Genomic DNA, 23,554 nt, shown 5'->3' on the forward strand with positions numbered 1-23,554 from the left:
CTCTCCCTCCCTCCCTCCCCTCTCTTGGTCTCTCTCTCTCTCCCTTGCTCTTTCTCTCTCTCTCCCTCCCTCCCCACTCTTGGTCTCTCTCTCCCTCCCTCCCTCCCCTTTCTTGGTCTCTCTCTCTCTCCCTCTCTCCCTCCCCTCTCTTGGTCTCTCTCTCTCTCTCTCCCTCCCTCCCCTCTCTTGGTCTCTCTCTCCCTTCCTCTCTCTCTCTCCCTTCCCCTCTCTCTCCCCCTCCCTCCCTCCCCTCTCTTGGTCTCTCTCTCTCTCTCTCCCTTGCTCTTTCTCTCTCTCTCCCTCCCTCCCCACTCTTGGTCTCTCTCTCCCTCCCTCCCTCCCCTCTCTTGGTCTCTCTCTCTCTCCCTTGCTCTTTCTCTCTCTCTCCCTCCCTCCCCACTCTTGGTCTCTCTCTCCCTCCCTCCCTCCCCTTTCTTGGTCTCTCTCTCTCTCCCTCTCTCCCTCCCCTCTCTTGGTCTCTCTCTCCCTCCCTCCCTCCCCTCTCTTGGTCTCTCTCTCTCTCTCCCTCCCTCCCCTCTCTTGGTCTCTCTCTCCCTTCCTCTCTCTCTCTCCCTTGCTCTTTCTCTCTCTCTCCCTCCCTCCCCACTCTTGGTCTCTCTCTCCCTCCCTCCCTCCCCTTTCTTGGTCTCTCTCTAACTTCTTCTGTCACTCCCTCCCTCTCTCTCTGTCTCTCCCTCTCTCTCCCTCCCTCCCTCCTCCTCCTCCCCCCTCCCCATCTCTCTCTTCTCTCTCAGAATAAGATCAATAATGGGGGATAATTCCTGGGAATGAAATATTGCTTAGCACACAGACATACAAACATACACACAAACACACACTGAAAATATTAACACTACCTCGCACCATTTTTCTTTAGAATACTAGAGAAATACAGGGGAAACTGTACGTTTCATTCAAGGCAGTGATTCATCAACGTGACGGGGTTGAAAAGGACAAACTACTATTGAATTGACTGGGCTTGAAGAGAAGGTGAAAAAGGTTTGAGTGCTTGCAGGAAGGAAGAGAACAGAAAGGAACAAAACATTTATATAGCTAGAACTATGATACTGTCGTAAATGGAATTGCATTGTTGAAACAGCTTCAGAGTTGTTGACTTTTCCAGATATTTGTGGCAAGGGTTGGTCAGTGTGTGTGTGTGTGTGTGTGTGTGTGTGTGTGTGTGTGTGTGTAAGAAAGTATGTATTCTACCAATATATACAAACTAGTAATTTGAAGATGCCAGAATTTATGGGTTTTTTAGGTATTTTAATTGCTTAACGAATGTCAAGATTAACTTTCATACAGTTGCAGATGTAGTGTTTCTCAAGTCACTATACAGGTAGTCCTGGACGTAAGGCCACAATTGGGCCCCCAAATGTATGTTGCTAAGTGAGACATTTGTTTAGTGCCCTTTGGCCCCTTCTTACAGTATATCTGTAAGGTTTTACAGTTATTGCGGTGAGAATATTTTAGAATCATTTTATTAATCAATTAAATATCAGCTCTTAATGCTATCTGTTAGAAAAGCAGGTAGATAGGTAGGTAGGTAGGTAGACGGACGGAGGGGCAGGCAGGCAGGCCGATAGATAGATAGATAGATAGATAGATAGATAGATAGATAGATAGATAGATAGATAGATAGATAGATAGATAGATAGATAGATAGATAGATAGATGATAGATAGATAGATGATAGATGGATAGATGATAGATAGATAGATAGATAGATAGATAGATAGATAGATAGATAGATAGATAGATAGATAGATAATGGGATATATATAGATGACATAGATATATAGAGAGATTATTCTACTTCTTGATTTTTGTTAATTAAAAGGCTTAATAGGGTACACCATACCGTTTCCTTCAAGATTCAAAACCTTAAAAGTCTGTGAAAAGAATTCATATGACAAGGATTTAATCTTCCTTTTTGATGGAGAAATCTCGTGGTACCATGATGAAATTTAGACTGCTGATAATCCAGAGCCACGAATAGGCTGTGGCTCTATTCCAAAGAATATCCCAAGAATCGGGGGGGGGGGGGGAGGAAGAATCATATCAAAGGTAAATAGAAGGTTACGATTGTTCAGTTCCACGACAACTGTTGAGTAATGCAGCAAAATTGTGCTGTGTAATCCCGCATGTGGGCTCCCTCCCTCCCTCCCATAAAACTCTTCTCCCTAATTCTTTCTCTGACTAGATTTGAAAAGAAAGGAGAAGGAGAAGAAGAAGAAAAACTTCATAATAATTTATTATACTCTGATTTTCTTGAAGAAGACGAAGAAAAACACTTTTGGATATGTATTCTTAGCATCTATACAAATACACCATTCGTTCTACATGCAAATATATCCATTCTGTAGAAGCTCTAAATTAACTAGTGTCAGGAGTGGGTTTCACATTTTGTTACCACCGGATTGCCGCACGGCTTACCCGCCCGCTTTGTGTCCCTTCCACGCATGCGCCTGGCCTCCACATGTGCTTTGCTCATGCGCATGCCTACCACTCATGCGCCCAGCCTCAAAAACGTGCCTAAATAGGACAGCATAGCGATTTCCGCTACTGGTTGTGTGATATTTAGGTGGTGGTGGTGGGGACGCTCAAACCCACTTTAATATTTTAATCCGGCTTATTTGTTATCCGGTATTCATCGGTGTTCCTGTTATTACAATGCCATGATTTGCAAGGCTGTAATTGTGTCATTCTCAGTATAAGCTACAGGTGTGTGCTGTTGAAGTGTTTCAGAATTAATAAACATACACTGAAACAACTTGAAGTTGCGAGAATAAATGCTTGAAGAGAAGTGTTTGTATAATTGACTGAAAGGTTTCAATTTGTTAGGGCCTACATATACTAACTAATCCACAGCTATTACGGCTCGGTCTCCTTCCTGTCTGACTTTTAGCCCTGTTGAAACTCAAGTACAGTTTGTCCTCGACTTAACAACCACAATTGAGGCCAACATTAGTCTTATTTTTTACTTGCCACAGTTGTTAAACGAATGGCTGCAGTGGTTAAATGAGTAACAAAGTTGTTAAGGGAATCTGGTTTCTTCCATCGACTTCACTTGTCAGAAGGTGGCAAATGGGGTCGCATGACCCCAGGGACACTACAACCATGGCGCAGTGGTTAGAGTGTGGTACTGCAGGCTACTTCTGCTGCCTGTCGGCTGCCTGCAATTTGGCAGTTCAAATCTCACCAGGCTCAAGGTTGACTCAGCCTTCCATCCTTCCGAGGTGGGTAAAATGAGGAGCCAGATTGTTGGGGGCAATAGGCTGACTCTGTAAACTTCTTAAAGAGGGCTGTAAAGCACCGTAGAGTGGTATATACGTCTAAGTGCTATTGCTACAATGGTCATAAATGTGAATCCGTTCCCAATTTTGATCACATGACCCCAGGGAGGCTGCGACGGTTGTCAGTGTGAAAGTCACCTTTTTCGGTGCCGTTGTAACTTTGAAGGGTCACTAAATACAATACAATACAATACAATACAATACAATACAATACAATACAATAGCAGAGTTGGAAGGGACCTTGGAGGTCTTCTAGTCCAACCCACTGCCTAGGCAGGAAACCCTATACCGTTTCAGACAAATGGCTATCCAACTTCTTCTTAAAGACTTCCAGTGTTGGGGCATTCACAACTTCTGGAGGCAACTTCTGTTCCACTGATTAATTGTTCTAACTGTCAGGAAGTTTCTCCTCAGTTCTAAGTTGCTTCTCTCCTTGATTAGTTTCCACCCAATGAACTATCGTAAGTTGAGGACTACCTGTAGAAGCCTGTGTATGCACATTAAGACAGAAAAGAAGCCAGCATTTGTGCTAGGACAGGGGTCGGCAACCTTAAACCCTCAAAGAGCCATTTGGACCCGTTTCCCACAGAAAAGAAAACATCAGGAGCCACAAAACTCTTCCCGTGCCTGACTATTTCCTGGGCAGCCACAAAACTAGCATATGTAGTTGAATTAAATGTTCTGTTTTCTTCTGAAACTTTTCTTTTCTTGGATTTATCCAAGGTTGGCCTTCTGGGGTCAAAGAGCTCAAAAAAGCACGTTCTGGCGGGTGTTGCATGTTGGCAGTTGTGACGCATATTTTGAATGACAGGGAGCCGCAGCAGAGGGCTGAAAGAGCCACATGTGGCTCCAGAGCCGCAGTTTGCTCATCCCTGTGCTAGGGGATCAACTCCTGGTTTAGAGTGTGGTTTATCCCTTTCTCACACACCTCTTTTCCCTCCTCCCGTCCCTGCTCAAAAAGCCCCCCCACCCCGGCTTGCAATGGTGCCCAGCTGAAGGGAGAAGGGTGATGTTGGCGGTTTGGTGGCACATTCCATAACTCGCATTGATGACGCGATTCCCGCCCATCCCTTTGCTTAAGCAAGTGAAGAAAGCAGCTAACTCGAGCGATGCTCAGCTGGAATTGAGTGCAGGCCAGGAATTATTTTTTTGTTTTGTTTTTATTTAAAAAAAAATTTTACTGCATAACATGTCCTGTCTCTCACATGCCTTTCTCATGATAAGGGGTCCTTTTGTGTAAACAGTGCTGCCTCTTGCTGTGAGATCAAAAGAAATAACAAATTGTCCCATGATTTGGTTGCTGGATTCAGACCGCCTGAAATCAATTCTGTAATTCTGCCCTGAAATAATAGACAAGACTTATAGCTCGTTTTTTAGATTTTTGGCAGTGGTTTGTACTCCAAGCTTCTTTCAATTTAGTTTCTGGACGTTTCGTTACCAGACTAGGTAACATCATCATCATCATCAGAATTTCCTTTTTCTATTCTGAGAATTTAAATATTAACTGCAAACTAATAGCCAATCACATGACCAGCCGGCCACACTGGCACACTGGCGCTTATGCTGTTATTGCTTCTCGGCTTGCCAATGAACAAGGGAGGAAGGGAAGGGTGAGAAGGAATGCAGACTCCAGACTTCGAGGAGGAGAGCTGTGAGAACTAAGGACACATCTGCAGCTGTTAGCCAAACCCAGACACTCTTTCTCATAACAATGCAACAAACCTCAATTGGACAATGTGACCTGCACTAATGGGGGGGGGGAGGGGGAATTTCATATTGTAACTATGTGGCTTTGCATGGGAATTAGGTAGAGCTGGTTTTGCCTTCAGTAGTGCCGAAATCATGTACTCGATGAAGTTTTGCACTGAGACATTGGCATTTCTCGAATGTGCTTGTTTTGGTTGCGATTGTCAGTCGGGACTTTGACACACACACACAAGACATTTATAAGCTAAGGAGAATAGGAGAAGAAAATCCTGCTGCTGATGTTACCCAGCCTGGTAACGAAATGTTGAGAAATTAAATTGAAACAAGCTTGGAGATTAAACCCCTCTCCAAGACTTTGGAAACAGTGCAGAGAAGAGCAACTAAGTTGATTAAGGGCCTGGAGACTAAAAGATATGACGAACAGTTGGTGGAATTGGGTCTGGCTAGTCTAGAGACAAGAAACAAGAAACCTTGAGTGGAAACCACTCAAGGAGAGAAGCAGCCTAGAACTAAGGGGAAACTTCCTAGCCAGTGGAGCGGCTTGCTTTTAGACGTTGCGAGTACTGCCACAATTGGCAGCTTTTAAGAAAAGACTGCACCGCCACTTGTTTGAAATGGGATAAGGTCTCCTGCTTGAGCTGGGGGTTGGACTAGAAGATCTCTAAGATCCCTTCCAATTTTATTATTCTATACTCAGTAAATACAGCTATGCGTCTTGGCACCTATAACCTCACGAGCGTCAAAGAGGAGGTGGGTGCATAGTTCAGCGGGAAGACAGCACTCAGGGAGGGAAGCACCGAAGCTGCAAGATGGAGTGAGTGAGCCAATAGTTGTTGTTGATGATGTTATCCGTTCAGTTGTGTCCGACTCTTGGTGATTCGATGGGCCAAGGTCTCTCCACATCTTGTACTACTTCTTTGAGTTGTTCTATGCTCCGTGTTCTGCGTTCACCATGTTCTTCGGTGGCCCGATTTCCTTTCAACACGAACTTTCCAAACATACAGTAGCTTTCTCCAGCAATCCAATAAGTTATCTTTTGATAACTGCAAACTGGGAAGCTTTTAGGCAACTGTTCGATGGATTGCTAGTTGGAGCCAAGCCTGAGTATCAGAAGCGGAAACATTCTGGAATCCAGGAATCTCCGAGTTGTTTGCAGAGCAAACAGCAGTGGGTGGGCTGCCCTTTGGAATGGCTGCCTCCTCACCCAAACCATGTGGGAGTGTGCTGATTCCCCCACCCAAAGAATTAGCATCCTGGGCACCTGCCCTGCTTAGCCACATGCTGTGCCAGGGAGCAAAGGCTGCTGGAGTTATTACAGCTCAGGGTAATCCGGAGACCTGTTTACAAGCAAAACTCCGACCTCCCCTCCGCCATGGACTTTGGTCCCTTGTCCTCTCTCAGCCCACAAAATAGAATCCAAAGAGGACAAATACAAATATTTGTGGCTGCGGAAATGAATTTCAAGGGTTCTAATCCTCAACTGCCCCACACAATGGCCTTCTTTTTGTGTTTTCAGAGCAGGGATATTGATTCCCTATAGAGTGTAATTAGTTTTCGTCTTAACCTCTTGTGCCTGGAGGGTGAGAAAACATCTATTTCCCCCTTCCCCCTCTCCAGGCACGTGTGAGGCTTGTCATTTTTCAGACATTGCTAAACCGGGCTTCCCTTTGCCCCAGCTGACCAGCCCAAAGGCAGGAAGGAGAGACCGTTACAATCATTCTTTATTTGCCGGTGCACAACATGTGTGCAATGAGATTGGTTGAGCTCTCTCAGTGCACATACACACACACGCACACCCAACACAATACAACTCACAGTAAAAACAGAAAACCCCTAACCCACTAATGGTGAACCTTTTCAGCACTGAGTGCCCAAAGTGGAACATACGTGCCTGTTTTTCCGCCATTTTTGGCAGTTTTTCGGGCTGTTTTCAGGCCATTTTGGGGCCATTTTCAGATCATTTTTGGGCTATTTTTAGGCTGTTTTGGGGCTGTTTTCAGACCATTTTTCAGGCCGTTTGGGGGCTGTTTTCAGGCCATTTTGAGCCATTTTCAAGCCATTTCTGCGGCCATTTTCAGGTCATTTTGGGGCCATTTTCAGGCCATTTGGGCTCTGTTTTCAGGCTGTTTTCAGGCCATTTTCAGGCCATTTTTAGGGCTGTTTTTAGACGATTTTGGGCCATTTTCAGGCCACTTTTTGGGCCATTTTCAGGCTGTTTTCAGGCCATTTTGGGGCCATTTTCAGACCGTTTTCAGGTCATTTTGGGGCCATTTTCAGGCCGTTTTCAGGCCATTTTCTGGTGCTCCAGTGCCCACGAAGACCAGCTGGAGCACTGGAAACCATAAGAGCAGCTGGTGACAACACGCGTGCCAACAGATTGGGCTCTGTGTGCCACCTATGGCAAGCGTGCCATAGGTTCGCCATCATGGCCCTAACCTAATCAATCATATTAACGAACACCCAGTCCTATTGCACCAGTGTGAACATGTTACACATTGCGCCGGCCCTGCAAGTCCATCGTACTACATAGTTGTGTTGTTATTTTGCCTTCAGGAGTCTTGACAGCCCACTGCTCTCCAGCCTGTTTGTGCGGCTGGCTATGATTCTATATCTCCTTCCCGATGGTAGGAGGGTAAGGAAGTGCCAACCAGGGCGTGAGTCGTCCTTGAGATTCTTCACTGAAGGGTTTTTGGTCTGAATTATCATTCAGCCCGATGGGCACATCAGCCTAACTTTTTGGGGCAGCCAAGTTTGCAAACTTTAACTGCAAACGACCCTGACTTCTGAAGTTGGGATTGCTTGTCTCCCAGTTGGGCATGCTTCTTATCCCGAGTGTTGTTTCCCAGTGTTTATAATCTAGTTACAAGAAGAGTACTCTGCTCGTAATAAAATTCTGTATACCACCAGTCTTGGATAGCCTTGAACTACGCCGTCTACGTTCTGACCTGAGCTTAGTGCACAAGATAATCTGGCACAACGTCCTACCTGTTAATGGCTACATTTAGTTCAACTGCAATAACGCAAGGGCTATCAATAGATACAAACTAAATGCAATCCGTTCAAATCTTGATTGCAGGAAAAACGATTTCAGCAATAGAGTAGTAAAACTGTGCAACGCCCTACCTGATCTTGTTGTTAGTTCCTCTAACCCCCATACCTTTTACCTTCTGCCATGGACCTTACACATTTCTTAAGAGGTCCCTAAGGGGGGCGTGCGTAAGTGCACCAGAGTGCCTACCGTTCCTCTCCTATTGGGCCATTTATATGTACTCTTTTTATGTGTTTATGGCTATGTTTTGCTTATTTATATCCATTTATTTGTGCCATTTTTTCATGTGTTTTCATACTTGTTTCCTTGTACTTGTTGACAAATAAAACAAACTAAACAAACAAACAAACAGTTTATAATTGAAACATTTCTTGGGAGGGGAAGGATCAGGGACTTACGCTAAAGAGTTAAGACAGGTTAGCATTCCCAGCCACGGAGAACCTCACTTCCTCTATCTCTCTTGGCAGGGCTGGAGGTAAGCTCTCCCTGGAGCAGGTGGTGGTGGAAATAAATGCTCAGCCACACCCAGTTTGCCCAGTGAAACCACAGATTCTGCTCTGGCCTCGCCTTCTGCCTTGCCTCTTTCTCTCTCTCTCTTTCTCTTTCTCTGCTCCGTCCTCTGGTAACCAAAACCCACTCGCAGGTGGTGCTTTTTGCAATCCTTGGTGGCATAGAAACGAGAGTTCCTCCTCCTTCGCTCCTCCGTTGGCAACCATTCCTGGGTGGGTGAATGTCAGCAGCCGGAGTTATTTTTAAATGTGAGAGGTGAGGCTTGTCATGCAAAGCTTTTAAAAAAAAGAGGGTGTTTGTTTGCAGAGCTGACACCGAGGGGGAGACGCCGCTCCTCACTGGCCAGCCCCGTTTTTTTTTTTTTGCCTTTATACTTGCTAATCTTTAACCTGCCTGTCAGTTAAGCCAGCTCCGGAGTGGCTACCAGGGGCCACAGGAAATGTTACTTGTCATCGGCGATCGTGAAGACCAGGCTGAACTTTGAGACCTGCACACTTTCTGCCACGCTCCTAAACTAAGTGGACACCTTCTGCTCTTCTTTCGCAGGATAATATCAACGTCTTTTTGAAAGCTTGTGAAAACCTGGGATTAAAAGAAGCTCAGCTTTTTCATCCGGGTGACCTTCAGGATTTATCTAATCGAGTTACCGTCAAGTAAGTATGGCTAAGTCCTCGGCTTTCTATGTGTGGATGTTGTTGAATCTTGTTGAGATTGACAAGTTGAGATTTGCTGTTAAGTTCCAAAAAGCTAGCCCAATCTTCAGGATTCTCTCTCTCTCTCTCTCTCTCTCTCTCTCTCTCTCTCTCTCTCTCTCTCTCTCTCTCTCTCCCTCCCTCCCTCCCTCCCTCCCTCCTCCCTCTCTTTCTCTTTCTCTTTCTCTCTCTCCCTATAGATATTTCATCTATGTCTTTGTATCTCTTTCTCTATCATCTTTCTCTTTCTATCTATCATCTATAGCTCTACCTTTTTTCTCTATCTATATCTATCTAGCATCTATCTCTACCTTTCTCTCTCTCTCTATCATCTTTCTCTCTTCTCTCTATCATCTATCTATCCCTACCTTTCTCTCTCTCTCTCTCTTTCTATCTGTTAAGTCCTCGAGGCTACGACACCATTAACTATCATTGCCGGCCCTGATTGGTTGAGTCGCGAGCAGCCAGCTGGCGGGAGAATGCAGCCATTCTATTGGTTCAGTGTCTGACAGCTCTAGTATAAAAGAGCTGTCAGCTGTCAAATGTTGCTGTTTGTCGGGTCGAGGTTTGCCTTACATTTTGCCGTGTTATACTATTAATAAAGGCTGTGTTAGCTTCAACAACTGCCTTGCCTCAGTTCCTGCCTGCCTCCTTCTCCCTATGGAACACTATGTACCTATATCTATCATCCATCCATCCATCCATCCATCCATCCATCCATCCATCTATCATCTATCATCTATCTATCATCTATCTATCATCTATCTATCATCTATCTATCTATCATCTATCTATCTATCTATCTATCTATCTATCTATCATCCATCCATCCATCCATCCATCCATCCATCTATTATCTATCTATCTATCTATCTATCTATCTATCTATCTATCTATCTATCTATCTATCTATCTATCTATCTACCTACCTACCACCTACCTATCTACCTACCTTTCTATCTCCCTATCATCTCTCTCGCATCTATCTATCTATCTATCTATCTATCTATCTATCTATCTATCTATCATCATCTATACCTCTACCTTTCTCTCTCTCTCTTTCTATCTATACCTAGCATCTATCTCTACCTTTCTCTCTCTCTCTCTGTTATCTCTCTCTTTTCTATCTATCTATCTATCTATCTATCTATCTATCTATCTATCTATCTATCATCTACAACTCTCTATTTCTAACTCTCTCTATCTGTCTATCATCTCTCTCTCTCTTATCAATCATCTATCTATTTATCATATGATGTAAACTATGCTAAACTACTTGACAAATTGATACAGGTAGTTGTCGACTTGCAACAGTTCATTTAGTGACAGTTTGAAGTTACAACAGCAGGGAAAAAGTGACTAATGACCCCTTTTCACACTTACGACCATTGCAATATCCCCATAGTCACATGAGCAAAACCTGGGTGCCTGGCAACTGACTCACACTTATGACGGTTGCAGTGTCCCGGGGGTTGTGTGATCGCACTTGGACAAGTCAGTGGGGAAGCCAGATTCACTTAACCACTGTGTTACTCACTTATTGTGTTGCTCACAATTGGAGCGATTCGATTAATAATTGTGGCACAAAAAGTGGTAAAACGTAACGGCAAAATTCAGTCAACCTTTCAGATATTAACCCCGTAAAACTATACATAGAATGCAGACTCTCTCCTCTGTAGAGAAATATGGGTGACATGCGAGTAGCTACATGACAGCTTCTGGCTTCACTCAGCAACGGTAGACCAGGAAATAGTTTGGTTTTAACTTTTACCTCAGCTTTACCTGAAACTCTGGGCAACCGCACCTTTAACCTATGACATCCCTTTTCTGAGATACGGCATTCGTCATCTCAACCCTCCCTAACGTTGACCCAAAAGTGACGAAGAAGAATTCCGTTCTTCCCCAAGGACAGCTTTTCCTCTGCGCCACCAGAAAATGCTCAGAAAGTTTTGCTACGAACTGTCTATCTCGGTGTGTACCTGCTTCGTTTCAGGAAGGGCATATAGACCTAACAAAACAAATGTCAAGGACGTTGTAGCCGGCTTCAAAAAAAAGAAAAAGGACTTGCTTAATTGTTCAAACAATTATTTTAGATTTGCTCGTTGAAGTGCGTTGTGCAAGCTGCTTGGGAATGCCAGAAAAGGCGTGCGTGGGTACAGAATCGTACATGGTTTCTAAGTTTCAAAATAGAATAGAATAGAATTCTGTATTGGCCAAGTGTGATTGGACACACAAGGAATTTGTCTTTGGTGCGGATGCTCTCAGTGAACATAAAGAAAAATAAAACAGAATACATTCATCAAGAATCATAAGATACAACACTTAGTGATAGTCATGGGTTACTAATAAAATCAAATTATACTAGGAAACAAATAAAGCAATACACATTTTAAAGATTCAAGCAACATGGTTATAGTCATAAGTGGGAAGAGATAGGTACTAGGAAGGAAGAGAAGAATAATAGTAATACAGTCTTAGTAGGTAATATGACAATGTTGTGGGAATTAGTTGTTTAGCAGAGTGATGGCATTTGGGGAAAAACTGTCCTTGTATCTAGTTGTTCTGGTGTCCAGTGCAGTTTTGAGGGTAGAAGTTGAAACAATTTATGTTCAAGTTGCGAAGGATCTGCAGATATTTTCACAGCCCTCTTTTTGACTCGTGCAGTAGACAGGTGTAATGAAAGGAATGACTGGCAAAATCCCTCATAGTTTGTCAAGACTGTGAGTGTTCCTGGGGGGGTTAGAGAAGAAAGCAATTCGGCAAACGGTGGCATTTGTGGAAGAGGACCCCAATGAAGCCTGTTGCGCTCTCTTTCCACTTTGACCCTCCCTTTGCTTTGAGAGAAAGTGGCACGTGAAGAAGTGTAAACACCTTTGCGAAATCCACCCGGCTAAATCTTTTGCAACCTGGAAAACCGAGTCATCGTAAGCGACCTGTCTGACAAGCGGTGCTTGCGGTGTTGTCGGAATTGCTCCCAGGCGACCAAGCTGGGAACGCCACGACACCCCTTCCTGTTAGGGGAGAAGCAAAGCAACAGCCGGCAAGTTTCCCTAACAAGTTTCTTTTTCCAGGAGGCAACGTGTGGGCCTGGCGAGAAGGCCTGCAGCTTCAGATTTGCATTCCTGCCTTTCTCTATCTCTGTCCCCTCCTGCTGCGGGAGTTAAATGAGAAGGCGGTGCAATTCCCTCTCAGTCTGCTGGAAATGCTGTCAAACTGGCTGCTGCATGTAGAGGCGATGAGAGAGTTTTCTGCCACAATCTTCCTCCCGGTTGCGGCGTCACAAGCCATGTATGTAACTATCTCAAGGACCCGTTTCCTTTTCCCTCCCGAAAGCTTTCGACCTGGGTGCAAGAGAGGGAGAGAGAGAAAGAGAGAAAAGGGAGGGAGGGAGGGAGGGAGGAAGAGAGAGAAAGAGAGAAAAGGGAGGGAGGGAGGGAGGAAGAGAGAGAAAGAGAGAAAAGGGAGGGAGGGAGGGAGGAAGAGAGAAAGAGAGAGAAAGAGAGAGAGAGAGAAGGGTTCTCTGTGAATGTTGTGTTGCAGAAAAGAACTCAGAATGCAGAATAATAGGGTTGGAAGGGACCTTGGAGGTCTTCTAGTGTCCAACCCCCTGTCCATGGGCAGGAGTTCCTGTACCATTCTGGATTTTGTTTGAGCTGGATGAGATGGCTACAGTGGTGGCCACACATGTCTCATGACATGTGGCAGAACGTTTCATGCCCATATAGGCCTTACACGTTGGGGACAGCCCACAACCTGTTGGATGTCAAAGTCCTCTTTGAACACTATAGCTGAACATAATCACATGTAATCAGTGGTGGGTTCCGGATCCCGTGGCAACCGGTATGGTTGCAACGGGGCATGGCGCTCTCCACATAACGTGTGTAGTGCGTGCATGCGCCATACCTTCCAGCGATGCCTCTGCAAGCCTCCGTGATGCTCCAGCTGCTCAGCGGAGTGTCGCGCAAGTGCTGTACATGCCATGTGCATGAGCGGAAGCACCGAAGGCTTTAAAGGACAGGTAAGGAGCTCGGGCGGGTGGGTGGGCCCTCCAGAGCACCATACCGGAACGGTACCCGGTGCTCCAGGCAGGCTCCAGTACGCCCATACCGGGGCATACCGCCTGAAACCCACCACTGCATGCAATCATAGAAAGAATTACAGAATAGAATAATAGAGTTGGAAGACAACTTGGAGGTCTTTCAGTCCAATCTCTTGCCCATGGTAGGAAATCCTATACCATTCTGGGCTTTTATGGGGCTTCCTGGCATGGATACACGTAAGCAGAGGAAGTCTTGCAGAGCAGAATAATAGAGTTGGAAGAGTCTCCTGCTCAAGCAGGGGACCTTATGCCATTTCAGACATGTGGCTGTCCAGTTTCTTTTTAAAAGCCTCTAGTGTTGGAGCATTTACAACTTCTGGAGGTAAGTCCTTCCACTGATTAATTGTTCTCACTGCCAGGAAATTTCTCTTTAGTTCTAGGTTGCTTCTCTCCTTAATGAGTTTCCATCCGTTGCTTCTTGTCCTGCCCTCAGGTGCTTTGGTGAAGAGGTTGACTCCTTCTTCTTTGTGGCAACCCCTTTTATATTATGGTCCTGTAAGAGTGTTCCAACTTCCCAGATCTCACCTCTTTTCCCCAAACTGGAAGGCAAGCGGCTTGCCTTTAACACTTTCAAAATAGTTTTTCGAATCTTTCTTGGCCTTCACTTTCTTGGCCTCTGTCCAGGCTGCATGGTCCAAGAGCGATTGGCTAAAGCTGCTGCCGCAGGTCCATTGGCCATTCAGAAATGGTTCCTTTCTTCTGGGTTGGCTTAATCAAGGTTGGAATGATAAGTCTGTAACAGGAGCTCATTGGAGGTGGCAGTCCCTAGCAGAGAAAATCAGTGGAGATCAGGCTGCTAAATAGTAAATCCGTTGTGCAAGAGTTGTGTTGAAACTTTCCTAGGAACCGCAGGCCCAAGCAGTGATTGTGAGATTGTGGGTGAAACTGGGCGAATGGATTGATATCCAGGCTACTGATAGTTCTGGAGAAAAGGCAGTCTTTGTTCTTCGATGAATTTGTTCTGACCGAGGCATCCCAAGAGCATGAAGCAAACTCCTTGTCCCGACAAAAACCTCTTTTATTAATTTACTGTGAATTCTGCTCATTCACATCCAGCAAAGTCTTTCAAGGGAAGATTTACAGTCACAGACCTTATCTGGCTTGGAGAGCTGCCAGGCTCTGCAGAACTTGGCAAGGAGTCTCAGAGAGTCACGAACCAATTAAGCAAACAAATTGTCTCCTGCAAACTCTACTCCCCTTTTGCTCCTCTTTCATTTCCTCTGGGAGGGGCCATTCATCGTCCACCTGTGGCCTTACTCCCAAGTCGACCCCTGTTCTTTAGCTGTTCCCTTCATCTGGCAACTCTGTGCATGCGCACACTGGGAACAGGCTCCAGCTGTTTGTCTGCCTCACTGATGTCTGACTCCGAAGGCAGCTGATAACTGGCATACGGCTCTGGCCCCCTCTCTGCCACAAAGCCCTCATCAGAGCCTTCCTCAGACTTCAGGACTGGCCCTTGTTCCTCCCCAACCTCCTCACTGTCCGAATCTGCTGCCAGCTCTGCTGGCTGCTGATGGCCCATAACAGAACTCTTACTCCCACAGCTGTTTCCTTTACTTTCGAGCTGTGTTTGAAAATAGAGCCTCCCTCCCTCCATCTTAGCTGGGATATCTATAAAGTACTTGGTGATGTCTTCCAGATATGATGGGTTGCAACTACAGCCAGAACAGTGGAAGGCTGTGATGAAAGAAATAATGCATATCCTTCAACCCCCCCCCCACTTCCCCCCAAGAGGGAATTTGGAAAGCTACTGTCTTTACAGATGTGGATTTCCCATTTTGCAAACATTGGAATCTGATGCCTGTTTTAATCAGCTCGGGGGAAATATATATACCGAAAACTAGATGGGACAAAGAGAAGGAGGAGTGCATCCAGACTTTTCCTGGCGCTGACTTTCCGTACAAGCAGCTTGGGCATTAATCTCCTCTTTCGGTAGGAAATGAGCATGTCTCGAAGTGAAACAGCCAAGATTATTATAGGGTGCAATGTGAAACTCCAGCTAAAAATACTTGCAGGCGCTTGGAGAAAGCTACACAACATCCTTCGGTCTTTTTGCGTCATCCTTTTAGGTGCTGCACCCAGAGGTTTCAGGACCTTGATGTGGTTTTTCTATTTTCTATGCACCCTTTTGTACATGTTGAGATGTTTAATTTGAATTACCATATTTTTTGGAGTATAAGATGCACCTTTTTTCCCCTTAAAGGAGCGTGGAAATGTTGATGCGTCTTATACACTTAATACAGCCATGTTTGGCCTCCCGAAGCCCCGCCCCAGCATCCAATTTTTGCAAAAAATGGGCCATTTTTTGCAGGCTTCAGCAGGGCTGGGGAAGGCAAAAATGCCCCCGTTTTTGCAAAAAATGGCCCGTTTCTCGCAAAACCCGGGACGTTTTTGCCTTCCCCCCGCCCTGCTGAAGCCTGCAGAATGCTCTTGGGGGCCGGGGAGGATGAAAACTTTTTTTTCTTACTTACCTCTTCGAAATCTTCGTGCGTCTTATACACCGGTGCGTCTTATAGTCCAGAAAATCTTCGTGCGTCTTATACACCGGTGCGTCTTATAGTCCAAAAAATGCGGTACTAGTTTCAATTTAAGAAAAAAATCTTGCTCTGAGAAATGAATCCTATATATGTGCTCCAGTTAACTGTGGGAAAAACCAAAGATTTTGTTTGCTAGTTCTAAGCCTGTTTGCTTTTAAGTGTTCCTTGGGTCACTCTACAGGTAGTCTTACGACCACAGCTGAGCCCAAAATTCCTTTCGCTAAGTGAGACACTGGTGAAGTGAATTTTACAGTTCTTGCCACAGTTGCTAAGTGCAACTGCAGTTGTTAGTAACGTGATTGTTAAATGAATCTGGGTTCCCCATTGACTTCGCTTGTCAGAAGGTCGCAAAAAGGGGATCACGTGACCCCGGGATGCTGCAACCGTCATAAATGCGAGACAGTTGCCAAGCGTCTGAATTTTGATCATGTGACTGTGGGGATGCTGCAAAAGCCATAAGTGTGAAAAACAGTCATAAATCACTTTTTCCCGTGCCGTTGTATCTTTGAACAATCACTAAAATCATCATCATCATCATCATCATCATCATCATCATCATCATCATCATCATCATCATCATCTTTTAACAACCCCATAATCCCTTGCAGGGTGGAGTTTGGGCAACTGAATAGAGCTGAGTGTTTTACTGGCCTGATTCCCTTCCTGTTGCCAATGAGGAGTTTTGTTCAACAGATATATTCTCATTGTGTGCAGAGAGAGAAATATCTGCTTCTACCTAGGATCGAACTCACAGCCTCCTGACTGTGAGACGAGCGTTCCACCTCTGGGCCAACCCCACCACTCTTTGAACGGTCATTAAATGAACTGTTATAAGTCGAGGACTGCCTGTAATTGGGCTGGATTCCCTGCGAATTCCCAGTGAATGGTGAGGAGATATCCCGAATGAGGCCTTAAGCCAGATGTCTCTGCTCAGATGCGTCTTTGCAACACAAGCATTGCGAGCATTTCTTCATCTAAAGAATGCGTCTGTATTCAATAGCTTATTGCCGTGATGGCGAACCTCTGGTACGCGTGCCACAGCTGGCACATGGAGCCCTCTCTGCAGCCACACGAGCCATCACCCAGCTCAGCTCCACAGCGCATGCGCATGCGCCTCCCGCCAGACAGCTGATTTTGGGGTCTCTGCAGTGCATGCGGGAGACTAAGTCCATGCGCAGGGGGGTGGGCGGCTTGAACATGCATGCAGGTGGTGGTGGGAGCAGCACATACACCCTGTGGCCTGTTTTTGGAGGCTTCAGGGAGGCCTGCTAGGCCCAAAACACGTCTCAGGGGAGGGTCATGTGCACGCATGGGGGAGTCCGGGGGGGGTCGTGCACACATGCGCAGGGGGGCAGGGCACATTGTATTATGGGTGTGGGCACATGTGTTGATTTCGGCACGCAAGGAGAAAAAGGTTAGCCATCACTGGCTTATTGCATAATAGTGCAAGACCTTGAATTTTCTGCCTTAGCCTGTCTGTTTCTTGTTTTGATTTATGAACTCTTAAGCAATTCTTTTAATAATTAGTCTGAATTGCCTTAATTTTATAGATGTCTGACTCTGCAGTCTTCCACGGATTATAGTAATTAAGTGCCTTTGAACTTTCTGGAAGGAATTTACCTGTGAAGCAGATTTAGGATGAAACTGTGAATTGTGCGTCCAGATGTAGGTTTATGGGCTAGTTATTATCTTAACAGTGCTAGTCCAAAAGCTCTTTTCTTGGATGGAGTATTAAATGGGTGCACAGATGTAATGTGCTTGAAATTAAATTCTGAAATTCTGGAATAGGGAGTGGTGGCAAAATCGTAAATAAATTAGCAAAATAAATTGCTCCAATAGAAATTTCACATCTAAGCTGATTGGCAGAAATGCATATATGCACCAGTTGTTTAAGCAATAGGAAAATCTGAACAGAAGCTCAAAGGTGCTTTTCTCTCGAGGCAACTGGACTTTGTTGTTGTTTTTTTCTTTGAAGACATTTTGCTTCTCATCCAAGAAGCTTCTTCCTGAACAGGAGCCATTTCCAGTTGGAATTTCACCGAGAACTTTGCCTTCCATGGTCTTGAAGGCAGTCAGATGCAACATGGATGTCATGACAATTGTAGGAAATGCTTCCCGGTGGAACCACTGATAGTCCCCAACTCTCCACAGTAGAGTAATGTTTTCATCATAGGAAGGGAAGGATGCCTTTCTCATCGACCTTACTGTGCCACAAATCCTCAAACATCTTGAGGTGAAGAAATTAGTTGGACTAGAAATTCACTTAGAATTGGGGGAGGGGGGAGGTCCATTCTCCGAGCCGGTGAGTTGGTTTCTAAACATTTTGTTGCCATGCTAGGTAACATCTTCAGTGGAGTTTGGGGAATGTCGTTTCCAGTGTTCTTCACTTAGAATTACCACCACCCCTTGTAAAGGTTAGGAAGAACTCTTACTGTTTCAATCCAGCCTTCTGTAGAACTGAAATTAGCTAATCTGGTGAAGAGAAGGACTAGAGGTGACATGATAGCCGTGTTTCAATATCTGAGAGGCTGCCACAAAGAAGAAAGGGTCAAAGCTCTTTGCCAAAGCATCTGAGAGCAGGGCAAGAAACAATGGATGGAAACTAATCAAGGAGAAAAGCACCCTAGAACTAAGGAGGAAGCAGTGAGAACAATTAACCAGTGAAACAATTTGCCTTTGAAAGTTGTGGGTGCTTCACCGCTGGAGTCTTTTAAATAGAGACTGGATAGCCACATGTCTAAAATGCTATAGGCTTTTCTGCTTGAGCAAGAGGTTGGACTAGAAGTCCTCCAAGGTCTCTTCCAACTCTGTGAAGTTCTGTTAAATCCAGAGGAGGGAGAAAGTTGCTTTTTGGTTGCTTTTTGCTTTTTCTGATTCTGTGGACAAGTCGAAATTGAGGGGAGGGGTTTAGGGTGGAGGGGAGAGAGTGACAATGAACAAGGTTCATCTCTTTGTGTGACAAGAATTTATCTTGATAGCACTACCCAAGTTGCTACAGTAATGAACTCTTAGCAGCAATTCCTTTCTAGAGGCCATTTTCATTCTACATTTAATCCTAGATGCAGTTGTATTTGAATTATTAAAACAACCTCATGTTTTGAACTCATTCATTCACCCTAGGCTGATAAAGGAAAGTTCTCTTGATGTACTGTTAATTATGGAATCTAACATCGGCATACTGCAGTATTTTTTTAAAAAGCTTTACATCTCCATGCAAACGTTAAATGAAGTATAACTGAATTTCTAAATCACAGGAAATGTCAGAGAACGTCTCCTGTCTCCACAGAACATTTCAACGCATTTGTCTCTCCTTCTATATTTCTACTTTACGGCTATTTATTCATGTGTAGGAATGTCACATGAGTACTTTCCATAGCTTATCTATACAATAGGATCATGAGATTATCCATGTTGATCAGTGGCTAAGCATACGTAATACGTGTAGAATGCAGAGTAGGGAGGTGTCTTACGGAGAGATGAATAATGCTTTAGGGTAGAGATGAAGAGGTATAGATGTGTCATAGATTTATATAGCTTTGCCTTTGCTGTGCCTTGTTTTAATCTGACTACAAAGTTTGTTGTCATTGAGTATCTTCCTTAATAACTGCCTTTGGCAGCCAGCTCTTCGGAAAGTCATAGCATCATAAGAGTTGTGGAGATGGAAGGGATCTTGAGGAGCCAAACTGCTGCAACCTGCAGAAAGACTAATGAAGAGGTGCCATATACTAAATAAATAAACCTTTGAGAGGTAGCTGGCCAGCCTCTTTGGAAAAATCTTACTGCAATCTCCCATGAAAGTCTGTGGCTCTTACTATCAGTTTTTCCTTATATTGAAATGAAACGGGGGTGGCTGGAGCTTGGATTATTTCTGGTACTAGTTTCTCTGGCAATGCAAAATAGCTCCTAAATATTCATTCTCATTCTCATTCATTCTCTCTCTCTCTCTCTCTCTCTCTCTCTCTCTCTCTCTCTCTCTCTCTCTCTTTCTTTCTTTCTCTCATCCCCCCACCCTCCCCCACCCCGTTATGTATCTGAACACTGATATCAATTCTCTTCTCAGGTTCTTTTCCACATGTCTTTTTGTTAGGAAAGGAAGAAACCATTTTCACTTACTATAATAAGAAAATGAATTTCACTATCAGCTGAGAATCCTTATAGGAGTTGGATAGCTGAAGGTTTTCTGTCTAATCATCAAAGGAGTGGTGGGGTGGACTAGAGGTGGAGCTCTCACCTCTCAATCAGCATTGCTGTGAGTTCGATCCTAGGTAGTTGCAGATATTTCTCTCTCTGGGCACAATGAGAATATATTTGCCGAACAAAACTCCGCATTGGCAACAGGCAGCGTATCCGGCCATTAAACACTCCGCTAGATCCATTCCGTTGCCCAGACTCCACCTAGCAAGAGATTATTGGGTCGTTAAAATATGATGATGATGATGATGATGATGATGATGATGATGATGATAATGATGATGATGATAAAAGCTACCTGCTTGATGTTGTTTTTTTCAAAAGTGGGGACTCCGTGGCCCTCAGATGTCTACCATCATTTTTTTAAATGTAGCAAGGCCATTCCTGGTGATTAGAAGATTGACCCACCATGAATTAGAAAGCTGTGTGTTTTATGAGTGAGTATGAGAGACCTTGTCAGTGATGGTTACTACCCAAAGCAGGGAGAAAATGGAAGCTGGACGGCTATTCCAGCTTAGTCTTATTCACCTTAACATATATGGGATGATGGCTTTCTGTCTCAATAACAGTTTTGATACCATCCAGAGTCTGTTTCTATTCTTGGCCTTAAGTAACCAAAGGGGAAAAAAAGAAGAATGGCAGGTAGATGTCCAGGAATGTCTTTTGACAGTCTTATAAAGAACGTCCAATCGGTTTCTCTTCTCATTTAGCACGGTTTAATCCCAAAGGGTGTGGATCTGTTTTTATTCTGTCTATATGTGTATATGTTGGAACATGTTCAAAGGCTGCTTTTCGATCAAGCGGCTATAATAAAGAAGGAAAGTATTTATCACCCAGCCCCTGTTTGCTGACGGCAGAAATGTTTTGGGGCATGGAAACTGAAGAGTCTTCCACCCTAAATCAGCTTCTCTTGTTTTCCCTTGTTTTGAAATTGTCCCAGACAGTTCTGTCGTTCTGATAATAATGTCTGTATATACCAAGTCACATGACAACCTCTGAAAGAGATTTTCTCTTTCAGAAAGTTACTTTATTTTTTAGAAAAACGTCAGTGAGGTACAATGGCAGGAATCCTATTGCTGCTTCACACCCATTTGTGCACTTGAACGCTGTTGTTGTTGTTAGTTGCAAAGTCGTGTCCGACCCATCACGACCCCATGGACAATGTTCCTCCAGGTCTTTCTGTCCTCTACCATCCTCTGGAGTTTATTTAAGCTCACGCCTATGGCTTCAATGACTCCATCCAGCCACCTCATTCTCTGTCGTCCCCTTCTTCTTTTGCCCAGTCTTTCCCAGCATTAGGCTCTTCTCCAGTGAGTTCTTCCTTCTCAGTAGGTGGCCAAACTATTTTGAGTTTCCGCTTCAGGATCTGGCCTTCTAAAGAGCAGTCAGGGTTGATCTCCTCTATGACTGACTGGTTTGCAGTCCAAGGGACTCACAAGAGTCTTCTCCAGCACCATACTTGAATGTTACTCTCCCAAGTTTTCTGCTGGTATCCTTAGAGGCATAACAGAAAATTCTTGTGGATGACTCACACATGATACTAATTTCGGGCAGCAGAGTAGACTGATAGCTATGTGGATAAGAACATCAGTGCAGCCCCACCCATGATTGGTGTATTTAAAAATAGGTCCACAAATCGGCCTGCACCCAGGACACTGGTGGGGACCTTAACAACAAGTGAGATGTTTTGATCTATGGAATAGGGGGGAAAGGTCTGTATTTCATTTTCTATTTGGCCAAAAAATAAAAAGTGACCTTTATACATTTACTAAAATCACATGTCAGACATCCCCCTGCACCAGAAGTTCTTCAGGAAATGCCAAAAAGTCTCACTGCAATTGATGGCTAATTTCTAACATTAGGGATAGCTGTGAAATTGCTTATTGGCTCATTTGAGAGAAGATAAGCCATGCATTAAGGTGCCTCCCATCCATGAGGCTCATTCGAAGAAGGAAGGAAATATTCAGTTTGTTTTCCCAGATATAGTAAAAAATAATCCAAAATACATTAAATGCCTTTAATTTTCATCAACTATATTTATCCTCTGTTTACAATGTTTGGGCGACCAATTATTATAACTGTTAAGTAGTTGAAATTAATGTATTGAAACCTTAATATGTTCATACATTGTTTGAGCTCCTCTAATATTTGAAGGGCTGCCACAAAGAAGGAGACAACCTATATTCCAAAGCACCAGAAAGCAAGACAAGAAACAGTGGATGGAAACTAATCAATGAACGAAGCAACCTAGAACTAAGGAGGAATTTCCTAACAATGAGAACAATTAACCAGTGGAACAGCTTCCAGAAGTTGTGAATGCCCCAACACTGGAAGTCTTTAAGAAGATGTTGGATAGCCATCTGTCTGAAACGGTATAGGGTTTCCTGCCTAGGCAGGGGGTTGGACTAGAAGACCTCCAAGGTCCCTTCCAACTCTACTATTGTATTGTATTGTAGCTTGCCTTCAGAAGTTGTGGGTGCTCCATGCTGGAGGCTTTTAAGAAGAGTCTGGAGAACCACTTGTCTGGAATGGTATAGGGCCTCTGGCTTGAGCAGGGGTTGCACTACAAGATCTCTAATGCAGTGTTTTTCAACCTTGGCAACTTGAAGATGTCTGGACTTCAACTCCCAGAATTCCCCAGCCAGCGATTGCTGGCTGGGGAATTCTGGGAGTTGAAGTCCAGACATCTTCAAGTTGCCAAGGTTGAAAAACACTGCTCTAATGTCCCTTCCAACTCTATTTTTTTTGGTTCTCTCTCTCTCCAAATCAAGATACTCAAGCCAACCATAATAGACAAGCAAGGAAATCCTGAAAGCTTCTTTTCTTCCCTTTGAAGGAAAGATACAAACGGTTGACATGCATAATCTCATAACAGAGGCATCCTATGCACTGTCACATTTCAGTTGCATAATGCAAATAAAGAAAAGCATAACCTAATAAGCTGTATATTATCGGCAGATGGCAAAGCAGGGATAATAAACCTCTATCTCCAAGGTTCAAAAGGCAAGAAAGGCACAAACTAATCAAAAACTGCTCATCTTACAGAGTAAGAACCAAAGGTGGATTGATTCCTACCGATTCGGCCCGGTTCAGCCGAACCGGTAGTGGCATGCTGGTCTGGGTTGCAGACTGGCAGCAACCCAAGCTGGCCATGCCCCCAAACCAGTTTCCTGGTTGCTGCTGCCAATGTCGCCATCTTTTTTTTTTTTTTTTACTTCTGGGCATGCACAGAACAATTTCCATTTAACTTTGCATGCGCGCGCACAAGCAAATCGGCAGTAACCCTGGCTGAAACCCATCCTTGATAAGAACCACAGTAATTTCCTTCTCCCCCCCCCCCCAGTAGTTTCTTCTTTTAAATTCAGATTGCTTTTGGGGCATTTAAAAAAGGAAATCTCAAGCTTTTCTGCTTTCCAAGAAATCTTTTAGTCATGTCTTTGCCTTCTCTTTTGTGCTTTTGATTTATCCTGCAA

At 44.3% G+C, this 23,554-nt stretch overlaps 1 protein-coding gene across 3 annotated transcripts in view; it reads left to right on the top strand.

The window, feature by feature from the left end:
* LMO7 (LIM domain 7) overlaps positions 1–23,554 on the top strand; it is a 181,085-nt gene that overhangs the window by 84,481 nt on the left and 73,050 nt on the right. For all 3 annotated transcript variants that reach the window (XM_081949423.1, XM_081949421.1, XM_081949422.1), the window contains exon 4: positions 9,109–9,215. In XM_081949423.1, coding sequence (XP_081805549.1) covers positions 9,109–9,215 — 107 coding nt within the window. The remainder of the gene's footprint in view (positions 1–9,108; positions 9,216–23,554) is intronic.

Source organism: Natrix helvetica (genome assembly GCF_964273705.1).
Source record: "Natrix helvetica genome assembly, chromosome: 3".
In the NCBI taxonomy this organism is placed as follows: Eukaryota; Metazoa; Chordata; class Lepidosauria; order Squamata; family Natricidae; genus Natrix; species Natrix helvetica.